We start from the raw sequence: 10,896 nt of genomic DNA, 5'->3' as shown, positions 1-10,896 counted from the left end.
GGAGAAAGTAAGGCTTTATCATTCCCACTGATTATTCAGCTGAGAATAAAGATGAGGCCCAGATTACGATTGCATTGTCCCCATGAGACTGTCAACAGCACACAAGCCAAGCTTAGGCAGGGGAGACTGCTAGTCTTACAATAACTTGGTCATTCTGAGGAGCTCGGGAGCTTTTTCTTTGCCACAAGCATGGTGAATAGATCTAAGGAAGAGATAGTATGGGTGATCTTGGCTTAAAACTAAAAATCTTGAGCCCAGAAAGAATCTTGCAATATATTTTTTTTTCTTTCTGTAAGTAGTGGACAAATAGAGCTTAATTTCCTATGGTTTTATGTCTTTTCTTCCCCCTCCCCCCCCCCCCCCCAAATCTTCTTATCACAATAGCCCCAGTTTATAACTGTAACTTTTATGACATCCAAGCTAATGCTTATTGGTTACCAGGGTGCTAGCAAGTGTTGCACCTGACATCTTTCTGCTTGTTCTTCCATAGGAGAACCAATTTTGATGTCTTTTTGCTGCCCGCCTAGTGCTTTTCAGGGAACTAAAGGGGAGATCCAGAGCCAGGAGCTATATAAATTATTCATACATGTACACATTTCCCCACATATACAGCCTTTTGAGTCACCATGGGAAAAAAAGATGGAGGGAAACTCAGTATTAAAAATTGCAAATTCACTTGCTACACAGAGTTCTCTATTATTTGTCATTTTGCATAGGAAAAAAAATGCAGCATTTCGTGTACTGGATGCTTAAATTATAAAGATTTAGAAATTCACCATGTTGATGGCTTTCTCGGGAGTAGTTGATGTTTAAGGATAAAGGCAACTTAACTAAGACCTTCCTTTATCCCACCTTAACCTTCCCTCTCTTGCTGAAAAGGCAAAACCTTTGACTTAGTAAGAAAGTTTCTGAGTTACAGCTCTGGATGAATGCACAAGAAGTGGGAGCAGAGCATGCTCTGCACCAAGTGAAATAGATGGGCTTCCCTGCTCCCTTTCTTGTCATTGACACTTGCCTGTCTATCTCTCTTACTTCTTCTCTTTCAGGAACTGGATTATCAGAAGAGACGCATGCGAGAATCAGGGGACAGGTTTGTTCCTGTCATGAGCGATTTCATCACTGTGGCCAGTTTCAGCTTCTCAGAGTTAGAGGACCTTCTCAATGAGGCTAGAGACAAGGTAAGAATACCTTTTGAAGTGTTTGGGGTTTCACTGGCTCAGTCAAAAGTCTGAATCAAAATGGAAGCAGCAATTTCAGATGCTGGGACTGCAGTGACTATAATAGGCACTGAAAGCAGTTTAGGCTGAAATTTCTTACTTTTCCTAATCTGGTCTATAGCCATTTAGAATATATTTTGGGATTAAAAGAAGATTCGAGGCTCTTGCTCAGTTCTTGCTAATATTCCATAACATTATCCATGTGAGGCATAGAATTGCAATGGCAATGTCTGTACCAGAATACCACACCGTGATATGATGTCGAAGGGACTACCTTTTAAGCAATCTCTCAAAAAGAGGTCCTTTGGTGATTAGTGATAGTGACCTCCTATCTTTTACCTTCTGCTTCTGACTTCATCCCACTCCGCTCGTTCAGCGGGGGACATTTGTCTTCATTTCTTTCCTTTAAAAATGCACCTCTGGGTGGTTTGGTAACCCCAAATACCTGATCTTTTCCACTTATGCTTCTCTGTTACTGCTTGTGTTTCATTGCAAGGATAGAAATCCCAAACGTGTGGTTTGTCCAACATTCTTGGATCCTTCTTACGTAGCCAGCATGTTACTCTTCAGGTACTGCTGTGATCATTTTGTCCTTTCACTGTCTGCATCTCCATTACCAGATTTGTACAACTAAAGAGGTGCTTGTTCTTTGCTGGTGATGGGAGTCTGGCACTAATCCCTCTGTCTCTCAGCTGAATGAGGAAGAATTTAGACAAAAAGACCATAAGCATATGAAAATGTTTAGGGAAGAGCAAATTCTAAAGTAAACTATATGTAATGGCAAATCTGCCCTTGTTGGCTGGCATGTTAAAAGTGCTTGGCTTTATGAAGCAAAGACATTATTTCTTTTGGATTGAATTGTTTCCACCACTGGTGTCAGTCCTTGTAACATTAAGGGACCTATTGCATTATTAATGAAATCTTTGCCACTGGATTGGTAGGCCTTAGATTTTGAAGGACAGGCAAAATACAGGTTGAGGATCTGAACAGCAAGACTGTTCATCCATCCAGTCGCTCTGCAGTAATGTCATTCTGTAATTCAAAAGCATTTCCTTGCTGTGGAGATATTGTTGGTAACACTGACTCGCGGCTGCAGGCACCAGGAGCTACTGGCTGTCAGCTAGAGCTAGCCACCCTGGCAAATGCCAGTGTGGCAGTACTTGTTACAGCACTCAGGAGGCAAAGCTGGGCACTGTAACACTTGTTAATGTTGTAGGGAACTTTTGTGGAGAATAACGTGCCTAATTTTTGCATTGCTGTCACGTTGCTTGAGAAGGTTCAAAGCGCTTCCAACATAATAATGTTTGCACCATACTGGCTTTATAATCACAAAACCAATATCTTACTTTCCATGCCTCCACTAAATTTACTGAGAAAAGTTCAATTTTCTATGGTTTGGGGGCTTCTGTTTTATGACTAGGTAAATTTTTAAACTTCATTACAGTTAGCTGCACATTTCTGGAAGCGAATTCACTCTGGCCTTGCCTTAGACTGCGTGCTTTTAGTTTGGTATTATAGATGAAGGTGGTCCTTTCTTTTGGCATGCTTAGGGCAAAAGCCCAATGCAGATTCTTTACAAGGTCAGTCAGGGGTTAAAAACCAGCAAGTGCTACGGTCCCAGCACAGCAATGCAACTTTTCTTCATCAGGCACTTGCAGGAAAAATGCTGTTCTTTTGCTTTAAGAATAACCAGAGAATCTCCCTGCAGACGGACCAATATGTCTGGAAGTTGTTGCATGCTTTTTTAGACATAGCCAACATAAAGCACTCAACATAAAGAGATGTTTTATTTTAATGACTATAACATGCTTAGGAAACGTTTCTCTACCTTCTCCTCACACACCCTTACTATGTTTGAACACATGCCATTCCAACTTCTGCTCAACCTATGGCTTTGGTTCTTCCACTGGCAAAAAGCTGCTTTTGGACTCCTAAAAGGGAACTGTCTGTCCTTACCAATGCTGAGCTATTTCTCATGTTTGCCTCATATTATTTTTCCCCCCTCTTCTTCCTCTTTTTCCTCTTTTTTTCTCAAAAAAGACAGCAATGCAACTTTTCTTCATCAGGCACTTGCAGGAAAAATGCTGTTCTTTTGCTTTAAGAATAACCAGAGAATCTCCCTGCAGACGGACCAATATGTCTGGAAGTTGTTGCATGCTTTTTTAGACATAGCCAACATAAAGCACTCAACATAAAGAGATGTTTTATTTTAATGACTATAACATGCTTAGGAAACGTTTCTCTACCTTCTCCTCACACACCCTTACTATGTTTGAACACATGCCATTCCAACTTCTGCTCAACCTATGGCTTTGGTTCTTCCACTGGCAAAAAGCTGCTTTTGGACTCCTAAAAGGGAACTGTCTGTCCTTACCAATGCTGAGCTATTTCTCATGTTTGCCTCATATTATTTTTCCCCCCTCTTCTTCCTCTTTTTCCTCTTTTTTTCTTAAAAAAGAAAAAAAAAAAAAAAAGAAAAAAAAGGAAAAAGAAAGCTGGAAATTTTCAGCAAACCAGATGTGCGTTGCAAAGCCTATAACATCTTCCAACCTCAGTGGGCTCTCTGTGTTTGTTGAATCACAAGCTTTTTTCTTACCATGGAAACCTACTATAACTAGCCAATTAAAGGAAGAGAGGGACCAAGACATCTGATTATCCTGTTCTTTTCTGATTTCTCAAAGCAAAGCAAACTGAAAAAAAGGTAGTGGGAGAGGGAGGACTTTTAAAAATATCCTAACGAGCCCAGGAAGAATTGGTCTGGTTCACAGATTTATTAATAATAACGAAGCCCTAGTTTTAACAGCTGGAGTTGGATATCCTTCTAAATATAGATGTGTCTAATTGATTGCCATGAGTTAATCAGAGCCATGTTTCCTCAGCTGGGATTTAAAACAATACAAATTATCTTTTCAAACCTGGGAAGTTTTTTATTTTTTTAAATGTCTTTGGTATTAGCAAAAGTAATTTCTTTATTCCTTTAAGTTATGGAAACAATCCATTACCAAGGTGTGGTGCTGACCTTCTCTATAGAGGATATTTTTCACAATCCCATGCAGTACTTTTTTTGGTCTTTTTGCTTAAACATTTACAATTAGTGGCCATGGGGAGGAAGAGATATTTTAAATTTAAAGGGCCAGGTTGTCAGATGCAGGCATCCATGTTTGCAGAGGAAGCCTTGTAACTGTATTTATCTTCATGCAGTAAACATATGGCTTGGTTAAGAACTGATTGAAAACTTAGACTGACTCTTTAAACAGGCTCCCTAGCACAGCTGGTTCTTGTTCTTTTTGTGTTTTTCTCACTTTAAATACCACTTTATAAGGGAATATGTAGATCAGATCAAGGGATAATGTTTTCTGCCGTTTCCCATAAACTGGAAGGTGGGGGCAGGAGAAAGTGAAATTCTGCCCTGGAATCCTTCACCACTTTTTACATGTTTGAACAGATGAAAAAAATTACTTTTTTACATGAGAAAGAACAGAAAGGGGTTGAATTTTGTTTGTGACAATTTTTCTCTGCGTTTCCTGTGGGGAAGCAATGAAAATACCCAAGCAGAGGAACAGTGACCTGCCATGGTAGGAATTTTATTTTCCTACTTGAAAAAGGTGACATTTGCCCTGCATGAAGCTTTACAACATACTTAAATGCTGACAGGTATGAACTTAGATCACTAGGCTGCTCCGTAACAGTTCTACTTTGTGCTTGGTTTATAACAAACCTGGTTTTAAAATGTTTGGATCTTCCTAGAAGAACAAAGTCTGCTTAGTCAGGTATTACCATTCCTAAGGTGAACATCAAACTTAAGCCTCTCTATAGAGGCACAATGGAGGCCACTGCCTGGGCAAGGCTGATGAGGAGGGTAGGAGAAGTGTCCATCCCCAGTCTTTCTCATGACAGCTCCTCTCAAGCAGGGTGTTTATCATGATGGGGAAAGGGGCTCAGTCTCTGCACAGGCATTTAATAAGCTTAGCACATATAGTAAGTGTTTTGAAGAACAGCAAGGCAGTTAAAGCCAAAATCCATTTAAGAAAATAGTCATTAGTGGCAGAATGCTATGAAGCACACAGGAATATTGTAGTCCAAGTGCCGGTTACAGGTTGTGCACTTCAGTTATTCATTTTGGGGGACCTGTATTTTCTGTCAGCCGCTGGGGCTAATGAATATGGAACAGATCAGGACGGAGATTGAGGAAATCAAGACGAGGCGTGTTAATGAAGGGCATGAGCAGGCACCACAGCCTACTGTATATAAATTATGTAGCTGTTGTACAGCAACTTAGAAGTGCAGATGCTTCAAGGCAGGTTGGCATCTAACATATCAGAAATGTTTATAGCACCTGTGTCTTGATTTTGGGGCTCCCAGAGTCACTGTCAAACTCCTGGGTGAATCCTTTAAGAGCATTTGGGCACAAGGAGAGCTGGGCCCAGCCCTGCCTGAAATTGGCCAGGCTCTTTCCTGATCTGAATCTGTCCCATAAAGAGAAAAGACATTTCTTTGAACTGCCTCAGTACAGGATTGGAGTCTTCACAACAGCAATCTCAAGATTACTTCTCTGGGGAAGACAGTTCATGTTGCATAGCTGCATGGTATAATTCATTTGTGCATTGGCTCCTCCTGCAATAGCAGACAGCACAGACAGCAGGAAATTTTTATCATGGCTGTTTTTCCCCCTCCTCATAGAGCCCTGTTCCTGCCGTTTCCAGAGCTCTTCTGCCACTGTTTAACATTTCATTGGCAAGCACAGCAGAGAGTGTGTGTGCTGCTGTCCCGCTTTCCTTCTCCTTGCTAAAATGGCTTTTTAAAATAAACAACTGTCTAAACGATTTGCTTTGGCAAGAGGATGAATTCAGTGGAAAGTTTGGCAGAGGAAGCAAAGCTGGCACTGAGCTCATGGACCTGTTATATCATGGAGCTTGGGGGCCCTTATGGTGTGGAAATGAATTTTTTAGTGAAAAAAAAGAGATACCATCCTGTATTACAGTGGAAAACTTGCTGAAACACAGTTTTCCGTCTTGCTTGTGCCCATGTCATCTGTCCCCAAATGACTTCAGGAATAAGCAAGTTTCAGCCCTTCTTCCATGATACTACAGCACGTCACAAAATTCTGGGAAGCGTTTTGCGTGCATGAGGACTTAGCTACAGATTTCACAGCTGTGCATGAGAGCGGGTACTGTTTGGCAGGGAATCTGCCCATGAAGCAGTCGAGTGATTTGTACAGGCTGACACAAATCCTGTGGTGGAGAGCAGAAGAGAGAGCTGGGGTCCAGAGCACCTCGCTCTGCGCCGTGCTGCCTCGTATGCCCTGAGCGAGGCAGGCAGTGTGGTTTTAGCCACTGTGGGCAGATAGGATCCTGAGCTTCATACCAGGGTTGAGGAGGCTGCCTCCAGCAGCTCACTGCCCCTCGTTCCAGCACCAGTGCTTTGAAAAAGCACACTTGGTCACAGAACCAGAGCTACAGGGTAACAGAAGCAGTAATAAAAAGAGGGGTCTGTTGCAGTTTAAACAGTGAAAAGATGGTGTGGCTCTCTTTACAATAGTGCATTGAATTGATGTAGTGACCTGCAGATGTGAACAGCTGATTTTTGCTGTTTCCTGTATCAGATTAGTGGGGGCAGCACTTTCTGTTCTGTAATGAAGGGAGAAAGGAAGGCTCAGAGAGGGAGCATGAGTTCCCAAGCCACATCATGGGCAGAGTTGGCAGTGGAGGCTGGATCTCCTGACTAGCCTTCCTCTGCCCAGCTAGCTTTTTTCTGGAGCGGGTAGAGAAAGAAGGAAAATATTCACTTCAGTGAACTTCAGTTTTCTCTTTTCTGGTTATTTTGGTGCATCTAGCTCACAGATTTTTGCTTTTTATCTCTCACTGCTTTACAGTAAGTGATTGTGACCTGCTAAGCCCCGTTACAGGCCACCAAAGACAGGCTGTTCTCAGAATTTGTCCTCCTTGCTGCTGCTCAGAGACCACAACGCCACATACTCATGAGTGTCTCTGGAAGGCTCCCAGGCTGCTGGGTCTTTCCAAGCACAGCAACGCTGTTCCTTCTCTGAGTGGCAGTGGGAAGGCGGTAGCCAAAGCCCCTCTGCCAGTGTGACAAGAACTAGCTGGTGCTCATAGTTGGGTGACAGGCCATATGCAGAACATTTGCAGACAACACCACCCTCTAATGGAGACTTCCATGTATGTAGGATCCAAGAGCCCCAGGCAAGGACCCCTTCCTTTTCAACCCCCAGCCTGCCTAGAAGACTAGGAAACCCCTACTGGCATTCATGGGCTCAAACCAGCTCAGTTCGTGTGTGCCCCCTCACTCACCTTTGCTGTGCACAGGAGGAATGCAGGGGACGGAGGCGGTGCATCTCTAGGTACAACAGCCATCTCCTGTGGGCCGCCCCTGGACTTCAGGCTTCACAGGAGGTAGACAAGACTTCCTTCTAGCTGGCAGCTCTATTCACTGCTCCTAATTTGTGCCTCATTTTCAATTTTCACAGGAATTAACCACAAGTTAAATGGGAGGAGATTCCAGGTAGCACATCTGTGAGCAATGAGCTTTAGGCATGCTGTGTGTTCAAGCAGCGGTGGCAATGCCTGTGCTGAAGTCTTTCTCTGGCACTCCCGCTCCCCTGGCCAATTGCCACACTGAGGCAGGCAAGCCAAGGAAATATAGCACATGGAGATGCATTATCTCCCTCTGTGCTATTGACAGCCTGGATTCTCTCTGCTGAAGAGCTGGTGCTGGTCAATGTGGATTACTGTGAGACTACTGCGCTTCCCTAATATTCAAGCAGACTATGCATACTTTATATACAGAGAAAGTACATACATACAGAGAAGGGTGGGGAAAGGGAGAAGGTGTGCACACGTGTGTGTATGTGTCTTCAGAGGTTTCAGAGAAAAGGGAGTTAAAACAGAGAAGTAATCTGTTGCTGTTTCCATACTCTGAAGTCCCTCCATGACTTTCTGCTGCAGTACTTCCTTCAACTCCTGCCATGTTTGGTAGCTCAAAGCAACTTGCATTTCTTCCAACACTTTTTTTTTTTCCCCTCAGATACTTTGGGTTTCTTTGTTTGTTTCTGGCTGAGAACACAGCCTTTTGAAAGAAAAAAGAAGCTATTGCTTCAAATTGCTTTGTGGGCCTGGCAGGGAAAGCAGAGGAGAGGAGATGCCGAATCTCTCAGGCTGTGCCAGAAGGAAGCTGCTTTCCTTGGAGATTTCTTCCCCCTGCAGTTGACTGGGAGATATTGTTTATGCTTTACCTGGTACAAGGCTCAGAGGGGTTTATAAGACCTGCCTCCAAACTCATTTTGTCCTTGGGATCAGAGCCTGAACTGTTCTTACTGTCTTTTCCATTCTGCAAGAGCACCCACCTAAGGAAAATGAAGCCGGGCTGTGTTAGTATGAGCTGAATACATAAGAGAGTTTGAAGGCAGTCTACAGCCCAGGAGTGTCTGAGTTCAGTTTGGTAAATGTTGAGGATGGTGGTGGTGGTGTGTTAAAGTGCAACCAGGGAATGCTAGGGGAGCTGTGTGTCAGGGCACTAGTGCTGTCAGGAATGTGTTGCTGGTGCTGCCTGTTGTGATACAGAGGTTTGTGAGTGAAGGTGGTTGGACAGTGATACAGCTTTTGGACGTGTACACTTATATAGGACATAGTGGCCGTGTTGTGTATATGCTGTTGACAGACTATATGTGCATGCATTTGAGTGCATTTTGGTAAGCACAGAGGCATGTTTGTGTGTGAGAGCAAACTACTGCAGGACTGATGTCCAAGAGCCAGGGGTTGCTGTGAATTTACCATATCCCAATCAGGACTGCCCTGTGACTGAAGTCCTGCCAGTTGGCTGCTTCCACGTGTGTCCTGCAGCCTCAACATTTGCCTTTTAAAATAAAAGCCACTTGTGATGTATTCACTCTCTTTTAAATCTGCCCAGGAGCCCTGGCTGCTTTCCTCACCCCTCTCTCATGCCACATCTGTCCAAAGTCGCCTCTCTCCCAGGCAACACCCTGACTCAGAGGACCCCAGAGTGATGGATGAACATGGCAAAAGGCTCCTGAGAGCACAGACTGTAATGTTATTGCAAAAACCCCCTCTAACTCCAGCCATTTTAAAAGTGGATTTGAGGGGAAGGTGGAAGGGGAAGGGGTGGGCTAAAGCTACTTGTTTGATAGTTAGGATGGGCTAAAACTACCTGTTTGCCCAGCTAGCTCACTGTCTTTCATGCCTGTGCTGTCCCACAGCTGCAGCTGAGAAGTGGCCAGATGGTTGTCCTCTGAAATTACTCCATCACTGTCTGGCACTTGAACATGGTTTTTTTTGTATAAATGGACAGTTAGTGCTCTCCAGCACTGTTGCCCCGTGTTGCCCAAAGGATATCCAGGAGACCAGATGCTTCAGAGACAGAGGCACCTGCCTTAAGGAGAGGCACTTCTGTTGCCAGCGGGTAGTTTCTGCTCTTGCTGCATGAATGCTCTGAGGGTATTGAATGACATATGTGGTTACTCATAAGCTTTCCTTGCTGTCTTCACCAAACTGCCTGCCTAATTACTGCTCTTGTGTTTTCTGCCCCCTTGACAGTATGCCAAGGCACTGAAGCATTTTGGAGAGAGCGAGGGCAAGATGCAGCCAGATGAATTTTTTGGCATCTTCGACACTTTCTTGCAGTCATTTGCAGAAGCCAAGCAAGATCTGGAGAATATGAGGAAGAAAAAGGAAGAAGAGGAGCGCAGGGCACGCATGGAGGCCATGGTGAGGACCTGTACACAGGAAGGTGTTTCCTTCCATTGCCTTTTCATGTTTCAAGAGAGAAAGGTTGAGAACGCCAATTCCAGTGCTCATGTCTTGTCGCTGTCATTGTTTTACATCCTTCTCCCTGCTTACCTCTCTTTGGCATCATTCTCTTCACAAATGATGAGATTTTTCCTGCTGGCTGTCCTGTCAGCTCTCAAGAGCATACTGTGTGGCTCCTAAATTACCCTCTTTTGGTTTCAGATACCAAATCTAGCCCTGCCTGTTCTGCCCCGGTACTTTGCAGGACAGTGCTGCCCCTGCCCAGCACCAGACTATACTACTTTCAGGCTGCAGGCTCTATGCAAAAGCTCTGGGAGCCAGATCTCCCTTGATACTGCACCAGTTGGTCAGCTTCCACTCAGACTCCATCATCATTTGCTGTGTGCCTGTTGCCTGACAGCATACGGTGACACAGTGAATGCCCTGGCACCTGCTGCAGCCCACACAGGCGGTATTTTTCTCTGGCCAGCCTTAATGCTGTGATTACTGGGGCCGCATCTGGCCTTGACATGGCAAGAGAGCTTTTGTGCATCATTGATTTTGCTGCTGGGAGACAGACATGTGTGTCCCCAGGGGTTCATGTGAACCAGCCTCCTCCTCTATCCTCAGCTTTTCCTGAAGCCTGAGAACTGCTCAGCAGTCCCCTGCCTCCTTCCCCCCTGCTGGTGCTTTAACCTTGGCTGCCGCCATGGCCCCAGGCCTCTCTGTGGGGAGCTGCTGCTTTAAATGTTTGCTGTGCTGAAAGCACTGGCTTGTGCCTTTCAGAAGAGGAGAGAGGTAAAACATGAGGATGCCAGCAGCCTTTCTGCTGGACACAGGGATAAAATGCCAGGACTTTGGCTCAAGTTTTCTCTCAGCCAGCCTGGAAAGTGCAGGAGCCTGCTGTTAAAGCACTAGGA

General features: G+C 44.4%; 1 protein-coding gene across 3 annotated transcripts in view; it reads left to right on the top strand.

Moving 5' to 3' along the window:
• The window catches only part of DAAM2 (dishevelled associated activator of morphogenesis 2), a 202,438-nt gene that overhangs the window by 190,325 nt on the left and 1,217 nt on the right, over window positions 1–10,896 (top strand). For all 3 annotated transcript variants that reach the window (XM_009641546.1, XM_009641545.2, XM_009641544.2), the window contains 2 exons: window positions 1,047–1,178; window positions 9,785–9,955. In XM_009641546.1, coding sequence (XP_009639841.1) covers window positions 1,047–1,178; window positions 9,785–9,955 — 303 coding nt within the window. The remainder of the gene's footprint in view (window positions 1–1,046; window positions 1,179–9,784; window positions 9,956–10,896) is intronic.

The sequence above is a fragment of the Egretta garzetta genome, unplaced genomic scaffold (genome assembly GCF_000687185.1).
Source record: "Egretta garzetta isolate BGI_Z169 unplaced genomic scaffold, ASM68718v1 scaffold306, whole genome shotgun sequence".
NCBI classification, from domain to species: Eukaryota; Metazoa; Chordata; class Aves; order Pelecaniformes; family Ardeidae; genus Egretta; species Egretta garzetta.
The sequence above is the reverse complement of the archived record's forward strand: the minus strand, read 5'-3'. Positions and strand labels throughout refer to the sequence as shown.